The sequence below is a fragment of the Acomys russatus genome, chromosome 21, assembly GCF_903995435.1.
Source record: "Acomys russatus chromosome 21, mAcoRus1.1, whole genome shotgun sequence".
NCBI lineage: Eukaryota > Metazoa > Chordata > Mammalia > Rodentia > Muridae > Acomys > Acomys russatus.
The window spans coordinates 60329340-60356083 of record NC_067157.1 but is presented as its reverse complement, the minus strand read 5'-3'; the positions used below and the strand labels follow the sequence as shown (position 1 = coordinate 60356083).

General features: G+C 38.5%; 1 protein-coding gene across 1 annotated transcript in view; it reads left to right on the top strand.

Moving 5' to 3' along the window:
- Nucleotides 1-25098, top strand: part of Lnpep (leucyl and cystinyl aminopeptidase) — an 82555-nt gene extending 57457 nt beyond the window's left edge. The window contains exons 8-18 of the mRNA XM_051164570.1: nt 1186-1317; nt 8247-8378; nt 9430-9590; nt 9800-9888; nt 16907-17090; nt 18343-18499; nt 20983-21167; nt 21966-22127; nt 23221-23361; nt 23984-24065; nt 24666-25098. Of these exons, the coding sequence (XP_051020527.1) occupies nt 1186-1317; nt 8247-8378; nt 9430-9590; nt 9800-9888; nt 16907-17090; nt 18343-18499; nt 20983-21167; nt 21966-22127; nt 23221-23361; nt 23984-24065; nt 24666-24797 (1557 nt within the window). The 3' untranslated portion in view covers nt 24798-25098. The remainder of the gene's footprint in view (nt 1-1185; nt 1318-8246; nt 8379-9429; nt 9591-9799; nt 9889-16906; nt 17091-18342; nt 18500-20982; nt 21168-21965; nt 22128-23220; nt 23362-23983; nt 24066-24665) is intronic.
- The last annotated feature ends 1646 nt before the right edge of the window (nt 25099-26744 follow it).

Below are 26744 nucleotides of genomic sequence, written 5' to 3'. Positions count from 1 at the left end.
GATGTGTGTTTGGTTCCCAGCACCCACCACCAGCTCACATAGCACACAGACACAAGTGAAGGCAAAACACTCATACACATAAAATAATAAAATATAATTCAAGAAATAACTTAGGAATCCTTTGGTTAAAAAAGAGAAATGAAATGAAGACTGACCCCACACTGCTTTTCATTCCGTTACTGAGTGTACTCTTCTTAAACAGCATATAAGTTGCTTAAATAAACAAACAAATAAGTTTATTTTGCTGTGTACAAGCCACACGTTTGTTCCAAAGACTGGAATACCGCCCTGTTATAGAGAGGCAGGGTGCTACGAGTATGCCATTAGCGTTTGGAGGTATTTTCTGCGCTCAGACTGCTCAGACATAGGAGGGCATTTTTCACAGGTCCTGCTGAAGTAATTCAAGAGTTATTGGGCAGCTGAAGGAAAGCACGAAACACGGGCCCCTCAAGTTACAGGGAAATCTCCCACATAGAAATGTTTCTACCCTAAAATTGTGTGAGTTTCTGTTAGACTCCCTCCATCCACTGTTCGGGAGCTTGCAGGAGGAAGGCTGGAGAGTGTCCAGGCTGACATTTCTGCTTGATTACAACTGCAAGTTACTTTTAGTTGAGATACTAAGTAGGTAGTTTAAACCATCTGTGCTTTTTAACTAAGCAATGAAATACACAGTTTTACCACTTGGGGGTGCCCAGAATGCTTAAAATTCTCATATAGATTCCAGGGACACTCTTGGCTAACCTCTCAATGCTTTCAGAATAAGAGTTTTACTTCATTTAAAATAACCTTAACTAAGAATTGTAACTGTTTTAATAGAAAATCAAGGCAAGGAACAAGTTTCGGCTCTAAGTTTCAAAAATATCCTTTAACCTATGTTGAGTATTTTTTTTTATTAATTGTTTGGAATTTTCTTTTGATAGTCATAGATTCTTAATTTACAGTTGTGCTCTTCTTTCAGAAATGCTGGTTCTCACATCCCTCAATTCTAAGTGCAGCTTTAAATTTAAGGAATATGCATACAATATATTTTCATTTGTTTATATGCTGAACTTAAGTGTACCCAAGTTTTTTCCTTCTGTAGCAATTTGTATAATTCGTATAAATGCTATAATTGCCTTTATACTAGTCATGATTTCCTACTGCTTTATTTATTTATTTATTTATTTATTTATTTATTTTTGCTAGTATGAAGACTTCTTAGATGCTCGATTTAAAACCATGAGGAAAGATTCCTTGAATTCATCTCACCCAATATCATCATCTGTTCAGTCTTCAGAACAAATAGAAGAGATGTTTGACTCTCTTTCCTATTTTAAGGTATTACTGTGCACAAAGAAATATACTTTTCATAGACTTGAAACTCAACTTTGTAAGTCAGTAAACAGCCTAATTCACATTAAAGATTGAATAATGATTGCTTTTTAATATCCTATTAAACTTTAAACTGTTTAAATTTTAAACACATAAATGTTTAAATTTTGCTCTTAACTTTTGTGAGTGTTTCTTCCTCTGTCTCCCTTTTAGTTATTGTAATTAGTATCCAGTCAGGAAAGTAGTTCCTGTAAGAATTCAGGAACCTGTTTTCTCTATTGATCTAGTAATAGAACATGTGCTTAGAGGGTCTGTAGCAAAGTCCTTTATTGTGTTACTGAGAATCAACGTATTGTCTAGAATCAATATCACCAAAACAGTTATGCAAAAAAGGTATTTTAATAATTCACAGTTACTCTGCAGGATGTGAAGCCTAGACATCAGGTTCGTGGATGGAAAATAGAAGCTCTGTTGGGATCTGAGCAGCTTAGAACAGAGGAAGTGTGGTACCAGTGGTACTCAGATACATGATGTCAGAAGGGTGATGTTAAAACTGATTGGCCTTTCATGTTTGGTTGTCATATTACTTGGCTAGTAAATCCCTGTGCTAGATAGTGAAGAAAATACATTAAACATGTGACAGTGGAACCCATATTATGAAAAAGGTCAAAATTGGGTAGTAAATACATGTGGAGGAGTAAGAGAGGTTGTGTGTGCTGTAATAGTACAGAAAATGTATGCATGCTAAAGAGAGACTCTGAAGGAAATTGAGATCTGCACTACCTGTAAGAGCACAGGTCACAGGGCAGGGCAGGATGGAACAGGGTTTCTGCAGAGCAGAGCCAGGAGTGCTGATGGCTGGGGCTTCCTTCAGAGGTGGAGCTGCAGTCAGGAAGGTTCAGGAGGTCCTGGATGCAGTAAGAAATCGAAGCTTTTCTGTTAACACAGGCTGGCCTGACTAAACTTAATATTTAGAACATTTACATTGGACTCAGTTTATTAAGCATATTCAAGTAGAGAGAGACCAAAGAAGGACATGGCACTGGAAATCAGACATGCAGTGCTGAACATTTGAAATGAGTGACCGTAACAATGGGAAGAAAATAGGTCTAAAAATAAAGTCTGCTTTTTTACTCGGAGAACTTAGCGTGACAGGGTAAGACAGAGAAAGAAGAAGGCAGAAATATTTTCCATATTCAAGCCTGATAAAATAATAGTACTTTAAACAAGAAATCAGGAGTTTAATTTGCTCTAAAGTTACCATCATTAACCATCTTATGAAAAAATACTAAAAGGAAAAGCACAGAAATAAGCAATTCATAAATTTTAAAGTACATGTCATATTGAGTAATGGGAAAAGTTTGTGCTGCCCTGCCCTGGCATGAATCAGTCATTTCTTCAGTATGTCCATGTTGTATATGCTACCCTCCTGTTCATCACTAAATATCATCTTAATTGTCAGATTAACTGGCTCAACTAGGGATTGTGGTCAAGTATTTCTTATTTTATTTAGTAATGATCCCTAATACACAAGAGTTGTGTAGTTGCCAAAGTAAAGGTATGAAGTAGTCCCTATAAGTGACTAGGTCAAAGTTCTTAAGTTTATAAGGAAATAAAATCATAGGCATTTCTTGCTAAGATCTCATCTGGACTACAGTAAAATATTTTGAAAGAGACCATATTCAAATGACTTAGTGCAGTGTGATACTTAAAATTATCTTATTATTAGGAATTATTAATATTGTATATACCTAATTCATTCATTAAACTGTGTTATTGGGGAAAGCATAGCATATAGAAAGTTTTGTGCTATGTGATGTCTGTCATCCATTAGGGGTCTTGGAAAATATCCCTTGTGGATAAGGAAGCTTCTGTATTCCAGTTATTTGCTATAATGATTTTTAAAGCCCATGCTTGAATGGTCAGTAAGGAAACATTTAAACCATGTGTTCTATTGCTATACAGAGGGTCAACAAAGTTGCTATTTCAAGACCTGTTACGACAGAGCTCTGACACCAATCGTCCATCTAAACCCAGAACTCATACCTCTGATCTTGAGATTTTAGCAGCATACCTAACCCTGACAGTCTGGCATCTGCTTATTTGACTAATGTCCCACATCACTGAGGAAAATAGAGCACAGAATAACTCCAGTATTTTGTGCAAGAAGATACAAATGCCTAGGGAAGCATGTTTAAAAGAGTTATTCCATTTCTTCTTCATAGTCACGAAGTCACTGATGCAGGTTGCCTTGTCCACGTGGTTCATTCATTAGCCAGTTTTGAAAAACCACGTGCCAATCACTGTTCTAGATGATGGAGATTCTTCAGGAGACAAGCGGGGCAGCATTTCTATGGAGTATCCATTTCATAGTTACAATATAGAGGTAGCTATTAGATAGACAAAAGAATGAATAGGTGTTGTATTAGATGAAATAAAAAAAGAGAAATTAAAGTAACAAAGAAAATGCCATTTGCTATTGCACTGCTAGGGAAGGCCACTTGTAAGGAGGCAATATTGGCTCACAGTGACAGTTAAAGTATAGGCCTTGTGTGCAGAGAAGAGTTGATACCACAGTGTTAGAACACCTTTCCTTTGGTAGTCTCCCCACAAGGCTGTTCCCTGCCTGGCATCTGGCAGTCCAGTTTGGGGGCAGTTTGTACTGTTCATGATGAAAATTATTTACTCAGCCTACACTACACCAAAAATGTAGTTATACTGAGTGTCTACTGTTCTTTGGGAGCTTTAAATTTGGTGACATGTGAATAAGAAGGCCCTTCTATGCTGACCCTTTACTGCTAGGCAGAAGGAACAAAACAAAATTTGGATCCTTAATTTCTTTTTCTTTCTTTTTTTTTCTGAATTTCTTTTTTTTTAAACAGTTGCCCTGGTTAACAGTATTCTATACATTATCACAGCTTGCTAAAGGAAAGAAGTGTATCTTGTTTACTAGGAGAGGGCTCAGGGACATTGAGGACTGCCATCTTTTAGACTTTGTAACTACTCCTCGGCTGATTTTACCTTGAATCTTTTCATTGTACTAGGTTATAGTTATTATAATTGTGTGTGTGCCTATCAGCTGAGTTGTGTGAATCCATTTAGTGCTGCATCAAACCTGGGACTGATGTTAGGAAGCCCAGCACAGCTTAAGGTAACAGATTGCTTTTCATATTCAAGCATAAAGTGGGAGCAGGATATTTGGAATAGAGTAAGCAAGGGAAAATAGATAATGTCCACAGAATTATAACGTGAAGTCGTCATGAAGTGTAATATGTGATAAGGACCTTTGATTCTAGGTGAAGAAAAATATTTGGCCAGGGAAGTATCATGATACATCTTATTTTAAAACTCATGTCAGGTGTTTAACAGCAGCACATGGACCCAGGATGATTGATTAGGTAGTTGTCATAGATGGGCTATGATGGTCACTCATGTAGTTAGTTGGACCTGATAAGTGTAAAAAAAAAAATAACCTATAGCATTTACTGATAAATCATGTGTGGAATATAAGAGTAAAGTAAAACATAACATTAATAGCTTTTTTCTTTTTTTAATATATTTTATTAATATATTCATATACATCTCAATTGTTATCCCATCCCTTGTATCCTCCCAACCTCCCTCCCTCCCATTTTCCCCTTACTCCCCTCCCCTATGACTATGACTGAGGGGGACCTCCTCCCCCTATATATGCTCATAGGGTATCAAGTCTCTTCTTGGTAGCCTGCCTATCCTTCCTCTGAGTACCACCAGGCCTCCCCATCCAGGGGACATGGTCAAATATGGGGCACCAGAGTTCATGTGAAAGTCAGACCTCACTCTCCACTCAACTGTGGAGAATGTCCTGTCCACCAGCTAGATCTGGGTAGGAGCTTGAAGTTTACTGCACGTATTGCCCTTGGCTGGTGCCATAGTCTGAGCAGGACCCCTGGGCCCGGATCTGCCCATCATAATGTTCTTCTTGTAGGTTTCTAGGACTCTCTGGATCCTTCTATTTCCCCATTCTCCCATGCTTCTCTCACCTAGAGTCCCAATAGGATGTCCTCCCCTCTGTCCCACTTTCCTGGTAAATGAAAACTTTCATGGGACATGCCCCTTGGGCTAGTGTGCAGATATAAGTGAGTATATACCATTTGACTCTTTCTGCTTCTGAGTTAATTCACTCATTATGATCATTTCTAATTCAATCCATTTGTCCACAAATTTCGGGAATTCCTTGGTTTTAATAGCTGAGTAGTATTCCATAGTGTAAATGTACCACAGTTTCTTTATCCATTCTTTTACTGATGGACACTTAGGCTTTTCCAGGTTCTGGCTATTATGAATGAGGCTGCTATGAACATGGTTGAGCATATGTCCTTGTGTGCTGGAGCATCTTCTGGGTATATTCCAAGGAGCGGAATAACTGGGTCTTGAGGAAGCGCTATTCCCAGTTTTCTGAGATAGCACCAGATAGATTTCCAAAGCGGCTGTACTAGTTTGCATTCCCACCAGCAATGAAGGAGTGTTTCTCTCTCCCCACATCCTCGCCAGCATGTGGTGTCACTGAATTGTTGATTTAGCCGTTCTGATGGGTGTATGATGGAATCTCAGAGTTGTTTTGATTTGCATTTCCCTGATGACTAAAGAGGTTGAGCATTTCTTTAAGTGTTTCTCAGCCATTTGATATTCCTCTGTTGAGAATTCTCTATTGAGTTCTGAGCCCCATTTCTCAATTGGGTTATTTGGTTTTGTGGTGTTTAATTTCTTGAGTTCTTTATATATTTTGGATATTATACCTTTGTCAGATGTAGGGTTGGTGAAGGTCTTTTCGCAGTCTGTAGGCTGTCGCTTTCTTCTCTTGACAGTGTCTCCTGCCTTACAGAAGCTTCTCAGCCTCATGAGGTCCCATTTATTCATTGTTGACCTTAAGACCTGGGCTGTTGGAGTTCTGTTCAGGAAGTTGTCTCCTGTGCCAAAACAACTTTTTTCTAAGGGCCAGCTTAGACTAAGTTCTATTCCTGGGATCCACATGATAGAAGGAGAGAACAGCTCCTGAACACTACCTTCTGGCCCTCACATATTCATATTCTCTCTCTCTCTCTCTCTCTCTCTCCTCCCTCTCGCCTCTCCTCTCTCCGCCTCTCTCTCTCTCTCGCCTCTCTCTCTCCTCTCTCTCTCTCTCTCCACTCTCCATCTCCTCTCCACTCTCTCTCTCTCTCCTCTCTCCTCTCTCTCTCCACTCTCTCCCTCTCTCCCTCCCTCGCTCTCCTCTCTCCCGCTCTCTCCGCTCCTCCCTCTCCTCTCCTCTCTCCCTCGCTCTCTCTCTCCTCTCAGCTCTCTCTCTCTCTCTCTCTCTCTCACACACACACACACACACACACACATAATTAAATTTTTTCTCTCAACAACTGGAAATTAAAATTGTCATTTACTGAAATGTAGAAGACTACTGGATAAATAGAACTGTAACAAAGAAAAAAACTGAACTTTCAGTATGAAATGTATGTTATACCTACAAGTAGAGACACCAAGTTGTATTTTAGTCTGGAATTCAGAAGTAAAATCTAATTAGGTATATAAATCAGGGGGTTAAAGTCCCTAAAGTAGGGAGCAACTAGAAAGCAAATTTAGATGGAGAAAGAGAGAGGCCCGGCGGTCCAAAGAGCAAATGGCAGGCACACCAAGCTCTAGTCATGGGGAAATAAGACTCCGCCAAAAATTCTGATAGAGCCCTGGATTAGAGGTAAAGTTAGGAGCAGTACTCAGGGCTGGGTGCATAACTGCTATTGGTGCCTTATTGATAAGGTGAGTAAGAGAACTGAGATTGATCTGGCACCAGGAAATTCACCAGTGACCATTGCTAGTAGAGTAAGGGTTACTCTGTGGTTCAAAAGAACATGAGAGCAACTGCAGATGCCTGAAGAGTTTTACTACAGATGAGAAGCAATAACTAGTGTGATAGCTAGAGAAGGCATGAAGTTTAGGAAAGACATATAGTCAATAATGCATACATATATGTGTTATATATAGTTAAGAATGTTGATGGGAATAGTATAGTATAGAGGAGAAAATCATATAGGAAAAAAGATGGGACTATTGAGAACATGAATGCTTAAATTTATAGAATAAGTACAGCTATAGAATGAAAATTGGATATAATAGCTATAAAATGTTACCTATCTTAGCTACATTTTTATCACAAGTAAAGTTCATTTAAAATACTGTGTTTAGTGCCTGCTGCTAGGCAATGTTTCTGTAGTTGCATCTTTGAATTGTTCACTCAACTAGCATTCAGTATAGAAGAAGAAATATTCATATACCAGATACATAAAATAATATCCATTGCTAATGATCTAACCCGATTTCTCTCTCAAGTCAGAAAGTACACCAAATAGGTATTTGTTTCCTGGTTGGAAATGTGATGTGCATGTGAAGCAGTATATTATTGCCTGAATACGTGTAAGCCTGGTACTGGAGTCTTAGTGTGTGCTTTATTTCAGCAACATGGGAGACTAAAATTAGAATGTAATGACTGCTGATTGTGTCTTGCTCAGGGTTTGTACATTGGTACAGCTAGCAGTATAAGCACTGGAGATGGGCTAAGAACTACTATAGACAATTTGTCTTATGTTTCTATTAAAAATACACAAATGCTGGCAATTTCAACACTGACATAAAAGCAGCAAAGTAAACTGATAGGACACAAAGAATGGCTCATGGTCAATTTATTGAGCACAAGAATCCAACTCCCTTTGCTAATGTCTATATCTTTAAATAATTGTGTTTGAATATGGTCTACATCTATGTGTACAAGACTAATAATGTAGTAATATTATGTTGTATATATGAAGTCAACATGTTGTAGAAATAGTATATTTTCAATCTTAGATTCTTTATTCTATGGCTTGTAATAGCCTGATCTGTTCTTCTCTTCTTCTCAATTTGTTCAACAGGGAGCTTCTCTCTTACTGATGTTGAAAACGTACCTTAGTGAAGATGTGTTTCAGCATGCTATCATTCTATACCTGCACAACCACAGCTATGCGTCCATTCAAAGTGATGATCTCTGGGACAGCTTTAATGAGGTAAGTAAACTGCACAACTCCATCCTGTCTACAAACTTTAAGAGGTCCTCCATTTATATTTCTATTGCATATAAAAATAGTACCAATGACAGTTATTTAAGAGAGAGAAAAGGATAGATTATTGACACGTCCATTTTCTGACAAGCTGTGTCATTAGAAGTTATTCTTCAGAGCAGTGCATGAGCCCAGCTTGCCTGTGCACATATGTTGGCTGCACAATTGTGATAGGCTTCTAAGTTTGTTACTCTGATCTAGATTGGTGATTCTGTGTACTTTGCAAGATCACAGATATATCTGAGAATCTGATAAAAAAAAAAAATATAGAAGTTCCTATCATTTGCCTCAGAAAAACCACATGCATGTAAAACATCACACAAAGTTTCAGAGTCCAGTAGGTATTGGGTCAAGAGCCCTTGCTTTGTTGTGTCTCATTGCCCACTCTGGATAGTGTTGTTTTTTCTAGTATTAAGTTTTTGCCCAGAAGATAGGCCTTCCCTACTGTTCTGCTTGAGAAAAGGAATTAATTCTTCCTACCTAGCACTTGATTCTGTATTTTTTTTCTCTAGTCATATGTTGGCATTCCAATTGAGAGCCATCACTGTTTGATTCACAGTCACACATATCTTGACATTTGGAACATATGCCTGCCTTTATCACTCACCGCAAATAATGGTATTGTCCTATCCCAACCTAGTTTCTAACATTATTCTGTTTTTTCAACATCCGGATCAAAATAAACGCTAGTCTCTTCATTAGTGCTTTAAACTTCTCAGCCTCTTCTTCCCAGCCTCTGGTCCTAAAATAAATAGGTTGGAGCTGTGAGAAAGGTAAGTTCAGTGCTACAATAAAATTGGGAAGCATTGTTCCATACTTTTGTACTTTCAACAGCTGTGTAGCTATTAAGGTAGAGTCTGCCTTAGTGATCTAATAGAGCAGGTTTTATGGTGGTGAGATAGCTAGAATTTACATGTATATATAATCCAGAAAAGCAAGCTAAATCATAATCTTCCTGCTTTAAAGAGATCATTAAAAATTCTTCTTAATTTCATAGGTCACAAACAAAACACTAGATGTGAAGAAAATGATGAAAACCTGGACCCTACAGAAGGGGTTCCCATTAGTGACGGTCCAGAGGAAGGGGGCTGAGCTACATCTACAACAGGAACGGTTTTCTCTAAGCATGCAACCAGAAACTCAGGCTTCGGATGCGAGGTATCAGCCCTTTTTCTTCCCAGCCTGTCTTATTCCCACCTTCAGGTATAATAAGGATTTTAGAGGTTTTATACCATCATTCTTGTGAAACCTGATGTCTTCCCTCTCTGGAATAAGTTTGGAAACTTCCAGTTACTGTCCCAAACCACCAAGTCCTGAAGTAACTGAAATTACGAGGAGAGCTAACCTTCAATGTTTTCCTTCTGCAGCCACCTTTGGCATATTCCAATATCCTACGTCACTGATGGAAAAAACTATTCAGAATACCGATCAGTTTCACTACTGGACAAGAAATCAGGTGTGACTATAGTTAATACCTTTGTCATAAAAAAATTAACTAATAATGTAATTTAAAATTTTTGAACATAGTACAGATAATAGATTACATTTTCCAGTGTGCACAATCTCTCATCTAGTGTCATAAATCATCATCCAATACTTGACTACAATAAGACCAACTCTTTTTTTTTAGTTAAGTATAAAGAAAGCTTACTGTATTTTTTCTTATAATAGCATTATATATATATATATATTATAATTAATCCACATTACATACGTATTGTAATACTCTCGCCGTTATCTTCCTGTTGCCACCCTCCTTTCTTTTTCTGAGAGCTGAGAGCTGTATGGAAGAGTTGGGGGATGTAAGGACGGGAGTGGGGTAGGAAGGGTCTGGAGCTCCACAAGGACATTATTGAGGCTGGCGGATTTGGACCCAGGGGCCCTGCACAAACTGATTGTAGACATCTACCTTTTTTGGTAATGAAAAATGGGACAAGGAACTATCATAAGAAGATAATAAGTCAGGATAGTGATACAGGCTGAGCATCTTTTTAAAAATATTTTATTAATTCATTCATATTACATCTCAATTGTTAGCCCATCCCTTGTATCCTTCATTTTAACTCAGATTTCCAGATTAATAATATTCTACTAGTAAAATCTGTGCAAATGGTAGAAAATCTACAATGTTCCCAGATTTGAAACACTTTTGGTCCCAAGCTTTTCAGACAAGGGATAGTTGCTCTGCACATGTTTGTCCATATAAACTATTAAAATACAATTTCAAAACATTTGTAAGATACATCTGTGATACTACAAATATTGTTCTTTTCATTTAAATCTCCAAAGAACATAATGCCCTTGGGTTATGTGAGAATCATCAATGGATACTTTAGATTTGTGGAAAAGGGAAAGTTCTTGTTTAGATTTGGATCTGTTTTCAAGATTACACTGATAGGTGAGTAAAGCCCAGTTCCCGGGTTCACACTGTGGTTCTCTCATTACCACTTAACTGGGTTTTAGATGCGGTGTTCGGCCTCTCTGAGCCTACTAGGGTTGTGATAAAGATTCTTAGAATTTATTTATATGGAGCACCTAAAATAATGTTTGATACGTGTTAGGTCCATGTTAGACACCATAACTGATGAGTGCCCTTAGGCAGTGTATTCACATTACATGAGTTATGGGGACACTCTGCTCGCACTGGTAGAAGTCCTTTTATGCTTTTTTATCATTTACATTTTTTTCTACTTGAAATCATGTACATACAAGTTCCTTATCTTGTCTTTAAAAACATATATGGCAATTGACATAGTCCTTCATTCTTATCGGCACCTGACTCATCAACTGTCTTTATTAAAATATTCCCTAATAAAATATAGATGTTAAGCTTTTTTTTCTATTGTGTGGATTTTTTTTTTAAATCAGAGCTTTTCAAAATTGAAGTCTGTTACCTTTTGTGATCAGGTACTTAAAACTAAGTTATTCTTCTGTGTGGTGTAACAGTGGAAGCCGCCAGCTTCAACATATGAATTTGCCGTTTCATTGTAGGCTTGCATTGTAGGCTTACTATAGCAGAGTCACAGCAGCCATACAACAGTGCCACTACTTAAAGCCTTGGGAGAGAAAATGATCCCACCATCTCTTTGGTTAATGTGTGAAAAAGTACTGCCTTCTCTGGTGAAACAGAACTCTAAACAGGAATTCTTAAAGGGGCACTCTGGCCCAAGGAAGAGGAATCACCTTCCCCTCTGTGCATCTAGCAGGGTAGTCTAAATGCAATGCAGCATATAACGAGAACCAATAAGGAAAATTTGCAAATTTTATAATAGCATTTATTTTTTTGCTGGGATTAGAAATAGACAGTGAGAAAACTGCTTCTGTCGGCGCTTTTAAAAGCTCTGTTTATATGTGAGTGTGGTAAAAATGTTTGAGATTCATGATGTATAAAATAGCTCCAATTTTCTTACTTATCCCTTACAATAGTCAACTCTTAGTTACTATAACAGTATAACAAATAACTTAAAGAGGAGTTTCAGTTATTGACATTGGGAGAGGAAGAGGAAAAGGAAAACACTAGCAGGTTATATTGGCCACACCCTATACCTCACAGGTGCCCATTCTCTACCAACTTACCAATGAGCTAAGCACTTACTTCTCAGTGATTAGACCGAGCTTTCGGACCGAGCTTTGAACACACGAGTGTGGAAGAGACACATACACGTACTTTAGCCTGCCTCCCCCTCTTCCCACTGTGCTCTCTCTTTCAGTCCTGCGCCTTTCCCTTTCCCACCTCTGCCTCCTCTCCCACTCTTTTTTCTTCTATTCCCATCTCCATCTCCGTTACCCCTTCCTCTGATTTTGCTGCACAGAAATTTTCTCAGCGCCCTGAACAGGCCATACTGCACATTGTATCTAAACCTTTCTGTGTGCTGTTGCCTCTCCTTGAAGAATGCCCTGACTCCCCAGCCTCTTGACTTCCTCCTATTCATTCATTCCTCAGCACTTAGCTAAGCCATGGCTTGTTCCAGGAAGACTTCTACATCACAAGACCAGGTGGATTTCTAGTTTATAGTCCCAAATATCATTTTGTTCTTACCACTCAGGATATTCTGTAAGTACTGTACACTTGGGTCTCTCCCCATGTTAAATTTATCTTCCAATGAGGGCAAATATTGTGGTTTATAAGTCACATTAATGAATTTAGAAATAGTAGGCACATAAATAGTTGCTGAATGAATAAATGAAATCATTCCATTTTAATTTTGATTATAGAAACTTCTAAGGACAGAACATTTAAAGTCAAATGAAATGTCTTATTTTCCTTCACTGGTAAGACTCATAGTCAAAGAGAATACACAAAAGGGGTAGAATTGATGAGTGTAAGCAGGGACTGGCCCAATTTGATGTAAGTAGTGTGTGCTCTCTGCCTTTAACAATGCAGTTCCCCTGCGGCTGTGCTGCTTTAATTTCTGGCACTCAGATTTTAAGAGTATATACTTAAAATACTCTATCTTACAAGAAAATATTTGAGCTGGGCAAGGCCAAGGCAAGTGGTTCACTGTAAGTTCTAGGACAGCCTGGTGTACAAAGTGAGTCCAGGACAGTCACAGCTACACAGAGAAACCTTGTTTTGAAAAAACCATGAGAGAGAAAGAGAGAAACATTTATCCCTAAGGACAGCTGAATCATCTTGGCTCCTAATACCCCAATCCTAATTACTTCCAACCTACTTGCATTTTTTTCTATCCTCAAAATGTAGCAGAGAAGATGACTTTAGGCTTATTTTGTCATACAGTGTCACTGCACTACAGGATCCTCTGGTTTCCTCAGTCTACAGTAGGGCTCCAGGCTCAGTCTACAGTAGGGCTCCAGGCTTAGTCTACAGTAGGGCTCCAGGCTTAGTCTACAGTAGGGCTCCAGGCTTAGTCTACAGTAGGGCTCCAGGCTGTGTCACTACACTACAGGATCCTCTGGTTTCCTCAGTCGACAGTAGGGCTCCAGGCTGTGTCACTGCACTACAGGGTCCTCTGGTTTCCTCAGTCTACAGTAGGGCTCCAGGCTTAGTCTACAGTAGGGCTCCAGGCTGTGTCACTGCACTACAGGATCCTCTAGTTTCCTAAGTCTACAGTAGGGCTCCAGGCTTAGTCTACAGTAGGGTTTCAGGCTTAGTCTACAGTAGGGCTCCAGGCTTAGTCTACAGTAGGGCTCCAGGCTTAGTCTACAGCAGGGCTCCAGGCTCAGTCTACAGTAGGGCTCCAGGCTCAGTCTACAGTAGGGCTCCAGGCTTAGTCTACAGCAGGGCTCCAGGCTCAGTCTACAGCAGGGCTCCAGCCTCAGTCTACAGTAGGGCTCCAGGCTCAGTCTACACTAGGGCTCCAGGCTCAGTCTACAGCAGGGCTCCAGCCTCAGTCTACAGCAGGGCTCCAGGCTCAGTCTACAGCAGGGCTCCAGCCTCAGTCTACAGCAGGGCTCCAGCCTCAGCCTACAGTAGGGCTCCAGGCTCAGTCTACAGCAGGGCTCCAGGCTCAGTCTACAGTAGGGCGCCAGGCTCAGTCTACAGCAGGGCTCCAGGCTCAGTCTACAGTAGGGCTCCAGGCTTAGTCTACAGCAGGGCTCCAGGCTTAGTTTGCTGGTTCAGTTGTGTGTAGTAGCTGAGTTCAGTTAGTGTCTTTGCCACCTTTTCCCACTCACTTTTTTTTAATATTTGTTGCGCATAAAAACAGGCTAAGGGGGATAATTTTTTAGGTTTGCTAAAATTTTCTACTTTGTCCTTCCTACCTTTCTGTTATCTATATTTTTTTTTCAAACCTAAGGTTTGAAAACCTTAACTGTAGGAGATATTTAATTCTAACAGTAAATGTTATTTTTCTAAAAAAGTGAATCAGCACACCAGAAATATTTCTATGAAACTAAAAGATGTATCATTGGAGCAAAAACAATTAGAAAGAAAAAGAAAGGAGATTTGCTAAAAATATCTTTGTGTGCTGTTATTTGATCTTTTTTTTTTTTTTTTTTTTTTTTTCCTACTTTATAAGATAAAGAGTAAAGGAAGTGATACAAAGAAGGAGTGGCTTTAGAGCAGACTTGATGTCATATATTCTAATTTTATAGTAAAAACTTGTATTTTGTTTGTTTCAAGACTTCAATTTTTTTATAAAACAGTAGTTGATTTTCATACCTTTTTGACAAATGGCTTTTAAAATCACAATTAGATTACTTTGGGTTTTTGCCATTTAAATTAAATTGCTCATTCTTTATTTTACTATACAATAGACTATGAAAACTGAACTGGTAATCTGTTAATAATTATAATAAATTAAAAACATATAAAAGTAGTCTCAAAAAAAATAAAAGTAGTCTCATTTCATCTGCATTTGAGCCAGCAACCACTTTAGGTCCCTTGTGTATAAGGTGATTTTTTGAAATAGATTTATTTATTTATTTAATGTACGAGTTGATCCATCTTCATGCACACCTGCAGGCCAGAAGAGGGCGTAAGTTCATGTTGTGGGTGGTTGTGAGCCACATGTGGTTGCTGGGAATTAAACTCAAGACGTCTGGAAGAGCAGCCAGTGCTCTTAACCACTGAGCCATCTCTCCAACCCTCATGCTGTTCTTTAAATGATAAATCTCTTCTCTCCTTCTGCTGTTGGCTGTGTTGCCTATGTTTTGGCAACTTGATGACAGTAATAATTTGAAATATAATCCCACTGTATTCCTTTTCTCTACATCTGGAGTGGGCCGGGTTTGCAACACAGCACATGCTCATCAGTGAAAATACTCATTATTTCAGCACTTGCGGAACCTATCCGATGAAATGGTTGCCCTGCTTCTCATTCCTTTTAGGTCAGCGAAGATCCAGGCTTATCATGCTTCTCCCCAGGGCTTTATCTTTAAAAGCTCCATAGAAGATTGTGTTTGCTAACCCAGATGGAGAATGTTAGTACTTTTTGGATTAGCTAATGATATAACTACCATCATCAGTTATAAGTCTGTTTACCTGACTCTAACTTGGAACCACAACTTCTTCCATTACAAACACTATCCAGAACTACACACTGCTTAGGAAACAGACATGAGTGTATTTCATCTAACTGACCTTTCACATCTGTTACTATGTCAAGAATACAACAGAAATTAATACTGAACCTTTAATGAAAAGGCTGTTAGTTCTATTAAGACATAATTAGAAGTATTTCCATCTTCATTGTCCACAATATCATCAAAATTAGAGGAATAAAAGGAATCAGATAAATTCTAATAATTTATGCTTCTGAACTTGACCAAATATAAGTATAACTTCAAGTACTAACATTTCTTTCATTTTAAAATGTGTTTCTAAAGCAGTTTGTACAAAAAATTCATTATACAAGAATTATGATAGGGAAAAATTTTAAATGTTTCAATAAAGGATATTGGCTAAAGCGGGACAAGTCCTGAAATGAAAAGCTGAATATTTGAGCATTGCATATGAAGACAATGGAAGTGAAGGAGTGTGGAAGGCCTCAAGGCGAAAACCCAGGATGAGCGAGAGTTGTCAATACACGTAGCACAACTGTAGGGAATACTACAGTAGTTTGAATAAGTGTAGGAAAAGCATGGCAATAAATATACTTCGCTATGGTATCATTGGGTGTAGATTAGTTTTCTTTTTTTATAATTAAAAACGTATACTTTTACCTTAAGATCAGATGATAATATATCATTCAGTTTTTAATATGAACATTTTTATTAGTAATTTTAAGCATGTTGAAAATATAAGTAGTCAGTTCCTTGTTGTTGTACGTTCTCCACCCTAGAAACAATTCTCTCAACACACACACACACACACACACACACACACACACACACACACACACACGTATGTATGCATGGGTTAAAAATTAATTGCAATTATTCTATTATTTTGATTTAACTATTTATCTGGTGCCTAACAAAATCTTAAGCTTTCCTTAATGTTTGTTCTAATGGCTATGAACTATTTTCTAACTTTTTGTTTTCTTTACTAGTAAAATAAAAGAGAAAGGTTGAAGTTGGACATATTTTTTATATTGCACTGACTATTTTAGCTGCTGCTCCACTCTGCACAGTCTCCCCATACCTAATTCCGTAAGGCTTGTGTATTCTGAAGTAACTGAAAAGAATCATATCTTAGACATGTTTTCTTTTACAAAGCCTCTCCAGACTGCCCTTCAGAGTGAAATGTCTGTATGCTTTCGGGGAATGTTGTATTTTCCTTTTCCACCAGTGACACCTAGGTGATATTATATCTAAAAAACAGATCCCTCTGCCTTCTTTGTCCTTCATTCTTTTTCCAGTGCCTGTCCTAGAGCTAATAATATATGATGAATAAATAATGGTTAAATGAATGAGTAGCAGCCTTCATTAACACGACACTAACTGTACTCGCACAAGGTGTTTAGCTTCATAAAAGAGTCATAGGTATGAAAACATACCTTGTTAAATTTGAAAAACCTAAAGTGCCCCCTATTGTCTTCTCTCTTGGTGTTTTAACTTTTCCTCTCTTCTAGATGTCATCAATCTTACAGAGCAGGTGCAGTGGGTCAAAGTCAATACCAACATGACTGGCTATTACCTTGTTCATTATGCTGATGATGACTGGGCAGCTCTAATCAATCAGTTAAAAAGAAATCCTTATGTTCTGAGTGACAAAGACCGAGCCAACCTCATCAATAACATCTTTGAACTTGCAGGGTAGAGTATGCACAATTTACATTGTTATTATCATTTTTAAATGTTATTGCACTAAGGAACAATTCAGAAAACAGTTTGAAAGAACAAGTATATATTGGCAATCAGGTACAGTTTTAGAAAATTTGGAAAATGTAAGGCATGTTCACTGCTGTAAGTAATTTTATAATGTATTCAAAGCGTCAGCTATAAACATTGAATAATTAGCATAAAGTAGGATCAGCTACTAGTTCAAGAGTAGTTATCAACAAGGGGGATACATATCTTGTTAAGTAAAAATGTTGTAGGAATTCAGACTTCACATTATTTCATGAGAGAATTCTCTTCATGAAGCAGTTGGCTTCTGCCTAAGGCTTAATGCTAACCTATTGGTTGAATATCATCCCCGGCAATGGAGCCTCCTTGTATGTGTGTGGCTTGCCTCACCAACCGCCATATGCATTATATAAACCCAAAGCCAGGAATGATAGTGGACTTTTGTAAAGCTATCTTCTGAATAGTTTACAAATATAGATTGATTCTAGGCCTAGAAACACAAAGGAAACTCATAATTATCTTCATTTTGACTTGTGCTTTAAATCTGAAATAGCCTTGTTATATCATTCCAACCGTTACTGCCGTGACTTCTACAAACTACCTGCTGTGTTGTTTGAGATGGTGTGACTGCATAGCCTGGTCCAGGTCCAGGCCAGCTTCAAACTCACAGAGACCCAGCTCTCTTCCTCTTGAGTGCTGGAATTAAAGGCATGTAACACCCTACCCAGCATAACTGCTTAGTTTTTAAAGGGCATTCACTACAAATTCAAAATAGACCTTGTCTTAACAGATTTGTCAGACTGACTTCTTTACAGCAAGAAATAAGATTTGTCTGTTTTCTGATTCAGGTGTCCTGAATCAGATACCAATTCAGATAGGATTATCTCACTCCCAATCAAGTGGTAATTAGAAGTTATCAGTAATTAAAATTAATAGCAGTCGTCTTTTCCAAGACAGTGTGATGCTTTTGCTTAGTCAATGGCAAATAATAGATGACTTCTGGATCCAAAAATGAGCTGTTGTATATCTTTCTGTTAAAATGCATCTTTACCTGTAAGCAATTTAAATATAATTACTCGAGTCTAACTTTGCCTGATGCTACTGTAAACTTAACTTTCTTGTCTGCAGAACTTACCGACTCACTATAGAATTTCCTTCCATGTATATGAAGCTATGTGTGTCTCAGCAGATTTGTACTTCCTATTCATTTGTTCTTTAGCCTTGGCAAAGTGCCTCTTCGAATGGCGTTTGATCTGATTGACTATCTTAGAAATGAGACCTACACCGCACCTATCACTGAAGCATTGTACCAGACGGGTCTCATCTATAACCTCCTGGAAAAACTGGGTCACATGGACCTGGCCTCAAGATTGGTGGTAAGTCTTCTTTCTGAAGTTTCTCTTTTGGCCTACCTTTAAAATTGTTACTTACAAGTCTATTCAACTCTTAATATTCCCCCCCCCTTTTTTTAATTTCAAAAAGCAGTTAAATTCCAATTTTTTATTTTACTGGTTGTAAATCTCTAGTCTGGATCAAAATGCCATTCCTAGCAATGGAGAGTTGGTGCAGCTTCTATGTGAAGTAGTGTTGTGTGAGTGTCAGAACACAGACAGCTGACTGCTGTCAAGTGGAGCCGTCCAAAAAGAAGATGCCCCTGGGAGCCCTTCTTTGTTTTTACACAACATAAAATAGGGTATTTTAGAAAGTAGATGTCCTATTAATTTGCTAGTGGCCATTATAAAATGCAACATGTTTGTATTGAAAGTATCCTGCTTTAGAGTTGTTGCTGACTACTCTGCCATGGGCTATGATGCTGATAGGTAGTAGTGACTGCACACGCTCCAAAGGACTCTTAGTATTAGACATCCCCTTTCTTAAAACCCCTCACCTACTCTTAGCAGCTGTTACTTTTGACACTTCAATAATAACCAAGGTAATATATTAGTTACCAAGGATTCTCTTAATGCATTATTACAAATTTAATGTATAAAAATAGCAGAAATGTATTTATTATGCCTCTGGAGGGTAAAAGGCTACAGTCAATGTATTAGCTGGTAGGGTATTTTGTAAAAGACAATCTACTACCTGCCTTTCCCTTAGTTTTAACCGAATATTGCCAATCCATGGTGTCCCTTCCTTAAATCCATGTCACTCCTGAGTTATCTCTGTTGACAAAGCATTCTATTGTGTTTCTGTGCCCAAATTTGCCATTTGTCATAGATATACCAGCCTTAGTTTAGAACCCATAGTAACCCTGTATAGCTTCATTATTACTCGATTATATCTACAGACACTACTGCCATCTAAGATTATATGAGTTGGGGAAGGTACACTAGTCAAATACACATAGGAGCAGACAAGACTAGTGCACCTCACTCACTTTCAAAATACTCTTGAAGGGCACTGATTTCAAGGGTTTTTAAAAATATCCTGAAGGGAGGCAGAACGCCTGCCTGTTCTGTCTAGCCTGATAGCAGAAGCCCTTCTCCTGTGTGTCTTTCTCTATTCTATTTAAGATTAGTCTTAGGAAGCACTTGGTACTTAACTTGTCTCTTGCTGCATCTTCATCATCTAAGGTTTCAGGTGTTTGTTTGGAGCATGCTAGAGAGTATGATCCAGGGGACTGATGAGTGAGGAGCAAGGAAGCTTAGCTTCTGTTTCTAAGACTTAGACCCTTTTAGTGCTATGACTCTTTAAATTTTTAGTTAAATACTAACTTGGCTTTAACTCATAAAGAGGGAAAACATTAACATTCTTTTTTCAATCTTAGAACATTTTGATAGCATCAAAACTATCAAACCGTGAAACCACTTTGTAGTTAGGCAGTGGGATGGCAGGCATTTCCAACCCCTAAATTCAGTATTCAAGTGTACTGATATTTAATACTGGTGTCTGATTAATATTTATGTCATTATAACCAGGACACTGTACATATTAATTTGTCATCCTGTTATGAAAGCTATGTAGTTTATGGAAAGCTATGGTTTGGTGGGTAGGGTCTGGAGGTACATTTGAGTTGTATTAAATTGTTCACATCAAAAGTTAATGTCTAGTTTTAGTCATGTTCCTGTTTTATAACTTACCAAGTTGCTACTCTCTTACATATGAAGCATTGGTGGTATAAACCCTTGCTATAAAACTGACAGTTCTCTTTTTAAAACTACATTAACTTAGGGATGAACCTTCCTGGGTGTATTGGTGTATAATTAAAGCAGTAAATCAAAATGTAATATATAGCAAAGTGTCAGCATTTTTTGTTTTATTTTTAAAGTAATTTTGTTACTGTTGCTGCATTTTATTGGATAGACGGTGTTGGTAGCTTATATGATATATCTCTTTATCCCCTTCCTCTTCTTGCCTGCTGTTCTTTATGGAATTAGTACTGGCTGTTTACTTACCTTAACTTCGGGTTAATTTATGAGAAGTATATCTCATTTTATAAGAGGAAAAGGCAACTTGAGGCACCTGCTATGTAAATAATATTGAAGTCATACTCTCAATTGCTTATTTAAATGATCACATTTAAAACATCAGGATTTTTATGAAAATAGAATTATTGTAGTAAAATATTTGTCATACTTTCAAATACATATAAAATATTTTGAGATCCTCTCTTGATCATTAGGTGTAAGGAGACTAGCAGAACCATGCTGTCTGATTATAGGGTATGAGTGCTTAGAGCTTAGTCTAAGCATCTTCAAGTCTCAGACTTTTCTCTGCTGCAGTCAAAGTGCCAATCCCACTAGTGTTGCTGTGTGTTTCCACGGAAGTGTCTGAAAAATGGGATTCCAAACTAACTTTTCCACACATTGTTTCTTTGTTTTTGATTATAAGTACCTTTCAACTTTCATCTCTGTAGACCAGAGTATATAAATTGCTCCAGAACCAAATCCAGCAGCAGACTTGGACTGATGACGGCACGCCATCCATGCGAGGGCTTCGCTCAGCCTTGCTGGAGTTTGCCTGTGCCCACAGCCTAGGGAACTGTACCACTATGGCTGCAAAGCTGTTTGACAATTGGATGGCATCAAACGGGACTCAGAGGTGAAGTGCACATCTACGTAAATGGTTCTTCCCATTCGTTACTTCCTAAGGAAGGAAGGAGTGACATCCCCTGTGTACACATACCCTGTTTAATACATTGTTTTCATGACCCTTGAATTGCTTCTACTTATTACTGCCATGAATTTGAGCATACAAATTTTAGCTCTTGCAGACCTGATTTAAATTCTTTTGGTATATATCCAAAAATGGTATTGCTGGATCATAGAAAATTTATTATTTGTTTCATTTTGGTGTGTGTGTCTCTCTCTGTGTGTGTGTGTGTGTGTGTGTGTGTGTGTGTGTGTGTGTATACGTACGTACGTAGGCCAGAAAACCATCTCTAGTGTTAATCCTTAAAGACACTCTATTTTTGAGACAATGGCTTCCACTGGCCTGGTGTTCACTGAATAGTCTAGATTGGATGGCTAGAGAGCCCCCTGGAGTCTGCCTGTTCCTGTCTCCTGAATGTTGGACGTTCATGGACCTACCAACCCCTGACTTTACCATGTGGCTTCTATGGATCAGACACAGTACTCATGCTTGCCTCGCAAGCTCTTTTGATAGAACTGTTTCCTCTAGCATTTTTAATTCTCAATTTTTAAGGAACTTTCATGATATTTCTCATAAGAGTTTCCCATAGTAATTGTGTGATTTCATGTTTCCACTAACAGAGTTGAAACATTCCAATTTTTTTACATCCTTGCCAACACATTTTCTGGTTTTGTTTGGTGGGTCTGGTTTTGAGATAGGGTCAGATAGTTTTCTTGTTATTCTCCTGCTTCGTTGTGTCTCTTCTAGCCTGCCGACTGATGTCATGGTCACTGTGTTCAAAGCTGGAGCAAGAACCGAGACAGGCTGGTTGTTCCTCTTACACATGTATTCCTCCATGGGCTCTGAAGCAGAAAAGAACAAAATACTTGAAGCTCTTGCCAGCTCAGAGGATGTACAGAAACTTTACTGGTATGGACTCACTCAAAGAATGTGATACAATAAAACCAAAAGATAAATGCTCTTTGCTCTATAGGACAGGAGCCACTTTTTCTTGAGTTCTCACTGTGACTTCTTCCTGAGTTGGACAGTGTGGTAAGGAGTTCACATGAGCTTGACTTTATCTTGGGGACTGAGCCTTAACAGATGTGCAGAATCCACTTAGTCCCATCTCTGCCCTGCTTGGAAGTGTCGCTCTCCCTTAGCATGATGTCCTAAACTCTGTGGTACAAGATACTGATCTGTGCATGCTGTACTGTGAAAATGCAAACACTTCAGAAATAGACAACTGTTGGAGTCCCTTGAGTTTATTGCTTATACTTCCTAATGTCCAACTGGGAGCTTCATGTGGGTGAAAGGCAGGCAGGGAAGACCCAGCAGAGAGAACAGGAAGATTCAAGTGGCCAAGGGAAATTCAAAAGTGCCTGCAGCTTCAGGTAGACAGTGAAAGCCATACCACCTTAGCCTGGCTCTTCTCTTACATAAAGCCTCGCAAGTAAATCCTAACGGTCTCCTGGAGGCATCCTTGGCCCTGCCCAGACCCACTTTCTACTAAGCGTTATCTTTAAATCAGTGGCTAGTCTCTGACCTTAGCACAGTATACTATACACTTCCATTGTAAATAGTCAAACACCACCTGAACATAGAGTGTAAAATGTGAAAATATTTCATAGGACCCTTATGCTTTGTACTATTTTTCTTTGCCATTTGGTAGTTTCAGTACTGGTCTGTGTATTTATATGCAGAAATGTACAGGCTGAGTATTCCCAACCTGAAAAACCAGAAAATGTACTAGTTTCCAAAAGTGTAGTAAGTTGCAGTTTTTCCTTGATCATAAATCATTTGGTAACAAAGCACGAATATGTGTGTCGTGACTAGTAAGGTAACCGACACGTGTTAACTTGTGTCCTAATCTTAGGCTGGTCCAACCTGACTTATCTTGTTAACTTGTGTCCTAATCTTAGGCTAGGCCAACCTGACTTACCTTGAGTTGATAAAGAGCTTGGCATTGGGTCATCACCTCACAAACAATTATTTTGAAGGCTAACTCTGTTTTCTTCTACAGGTTAATGAAAAGTAGCCTGGATGGTGGTATTATCCGAACACAGAAGTTGTCACTTATAATTAGAACAGTGGGCAGACACTTCCCTGGACACTTGCTGGCATGGGATTTTGTTAAAGAAAACTGGAATAAGCTTGTACATAAGTAAGTTTCTTGGGGAATGACTGACTTTCATATTCTCAGACTGTGCATTTGCAAAAGACTCATAGTGCCTTACTGGCTCCCTGAGGTTATGATTTGTCCTAACATGTGCTTCCTAAGGGAAGCACTTCGTATGCAACAGCTTTCTATATTTCTAAGCATTACAGCACGTAACAGTGGTGTTCCACTGGAGTGCGACCCTGGTAAGCTAGTCACCTGAGCATGGCCATGGACTATTTGAGAATAGCTGTTCAGTTATATGTGTTAGGAATATGTCTTGATTGCCAAGACACCAGTTAAGGAATCATTAGCTTGGTAGCCCATTTAGGTGCTTCCTTCTTCTCTTAAAGCAATAATGAGGTTTTTTTTTTTTCCCCCCTGGGCATAGATGATTTTTGAGAACTAGATTAAAATTCTATCAGAATATCCCAAGCCTCAACCTCCTTTCCTGCATAAGTGTAAAGGTGCCTCAACTTCTGAACTGAATTTCCAAAGGGAACACCCCACTCCACCTTTACACTGAAGGATTTCCTTCATGCTCTAGAATAGTGCTTTGGTTGTCAGCAGAGGCTTCATTTTTATTTTATTTTATTTTATTTTTTGTCTTATATTTGTGTTTCTTCAGGTTCCATCTGGCCTCCTATACCATCCAAAGTATTGTTGCTGGATCTACTCACCTGTTTTCAACAAAGACACATTTGTCTGAGGTTAGTTGTATAAAATGCTAGCAGAGGAACTGCAAGGTGTTCTCTCCTTAGGCTGCTGTGTGAAGTGGAGGCTTTTCATCTAATTCCAGTCCCTTCCGTCTTCTCTCATCAGTGATAATGCCTCTACATTGAGATTATTCCTAGATGGTTGCATGTAGCCAGGAGGTGAAGTTCTGGTTCCATCCTCAGCATGACGTGCCATCTCCTCAATACAAATCATTTTAGTAGTAATGTAATTATTTTGAGAACTCGCATTCAAAATGTGATTTATGTATCAAACCTATTTTTAGATTGACTCATGTTTTTCAGAGTTCTTTATATATTTTTAAAAATAACAAGGAAAGAAGAAGTAAGAGACATGGGAGTAGAGGCACCAGCAGGGAAGAAAGCTTTTGTTTTGTTTTTTGGATTACCACACTTGATTGAGGCGAATACCTTGGGTGGTAAAGTATAAGCTGCTCCTATACTTAACCATATCCCTCCTGCTTCCTACATGTCAGACCCTGGAGCTACAAGCACATAGTTAAAACTCACTTCAAAAGGCCCACCAGGGAGCCTCAGCACTTCTTTGTTTAAAATACTTCTTCATTGAACTTGCAGGTCCAGGCATTCTTTGAAAATCAGTCAGAGGCAACCTTGCAGCTTCGGTGTGTCCAGGAGGCTTTGGAAGTTATTCAACTGAATATCCAGTGGATGGCGAGAAATCTGAAAACACTGCCGTGGTGGCTGTAGCACTCACAGCTGACCTTCTGGCGCCCATGGCTCTGCGGTTTTTGCAAAGGTTGAGGCGAAGGCAGGCCTGCTGCTGAGTTGTTTGCACTGTTAGGACTTCTAGTTAGCTCAGGGCCCAATTGTACTTTTTATGTCTTTTCTGAAATGTCTTTAGGCAGCAAGTAGTTATTTATTACAAAATTATATTCACCTCTATGCCAACCATCTACAAAAATAATGAATAATTTCTCTTTGTCATAGAAATGGAGAAAAAAAAGGTCAGATTTGAAATTCTGTTGTGTTGCTTAGTGGCCAGAGTATTGCTGATACAATACAACCAAGGAAGTCTGCTGTGAGAACCGCTGGGGCAGGTTGGTCAGCTGCCACTTCCTGTTGTTAGGTGCAAGTAACTGTGGTAGTTAGCCTGGAAGTGCAGTAACAGAGCACTGAAGATGCAGCTGCAGACACTGACCTCAGGTGTGCAGGTCTACCCTGACTGCGGTTCTCTTAAAAGGTGTGTGTCTATAATATTTCCTGCAAAATAGCCAGGCTCTAAAGAATTTCTCATGTTTCTGTTAAGTTGAACAGATGAACAAACAGGCCCAAATTTTCAGTTTTCCAAATACCTAACACTTTTTGCTTCATCTTTATGGCACTATGTAGGAAGGTGTTCTGAACCGGGTTAATCTTAACTATTTTGTTAATGATGCCAAAAACCCCCAACTCCGTGCACCTGGTAAGACCTTAGGCAGACTTTCTGCTGTAGAGGAGCATTCCTACACTTTGGCAAGCTTTCTGTTAAGCACTGCTGTTTTTGTCATTACTTTCTCACCAAGAATGTAATTTGTTTAAGTTGCCTTTTGAACCTAACAAATCATACCCCTTTCTCTGTGAATCATAGCCATGTGCGGGTTTCTACTTTATGTTACTGTGTGTATTGGAAGCATTTCTTAAGTAGGGTCTTCAAGAAATTAAAGCTTTTTATTTCGAAGTTCACCATAGTACCTTAAAGGGGCAATGAGGATGTGGAACAGTAATAAGTTAAAAATATGGTGGGCTATGAATTATTATTATTATTTTGCTGTTAAAAACAGTGTTTTTGTTTAGTTAAAAAAAAAAAATTATAGGCTTTTTTTCTCTTATCATGGCCAAACTACACTAAACAGAATAGCAAAGGAAAAGTGAGGGAGGGTATCCCGAGCAGAATACGGGCGTTCTCACTCCTTCTGGAGGAGAAATACTGTACTTGAATCTTTTGAGCTATGCAGACTTATTCCTAGGGATTGTTGTGTTTCTTTGATTCTTAGGAGAGACGTTTTTCTTCTTAATAACTCACGAGAAACCTATATTTTGTTTGAAAACAGTGTCCATGTACATAAAAAGGGAATTACTCATTTGTGAACACTGAAAACACTCCACAGAGTCAGACCATAGAAAGGCCACTTTTTTATTCAGCTGTTGTAAAGTTAGAATATGTGGAGTTGTATACAAAGTTATAGTTTATTTTATGAGAATATTTTTATATAACAAAATTTTAATGGCTGACAAGTTGAAACTTAGCCTGCTTTAATCCTAGTGTTCGATCCCAATTTAGTCTTTTCTAAACATGTTTGTGTTTTTTAGTAAAAACTGTTATTTCTGAGAGTCACAGAACCGTCTTGATGTCGTAGTGAAATAGGTGTTTGTGCATCTTTATCTCCCTGTGATTTTGGTGAATGAATGATGGCTCAGTCCATACTGAAGGTTACTGGGGTTTTGTATTTTTAGAGTGAAGGAAAAATACTCCTGTGGGTTCTGGTTGCCCCTCTTTGGTTTTGTACCATGTTGTTTTACTAAATCTACTTTGATACAGAGTTTAACTTTTGCTACTTCTCAGGACCAGTTCAATCTTGAGATTTATCTGCCCATCTTAAAGTCTTTGCAACTCTGCATATGGCAAATCTTGTCTTAACAATGTTTTCCATGTTT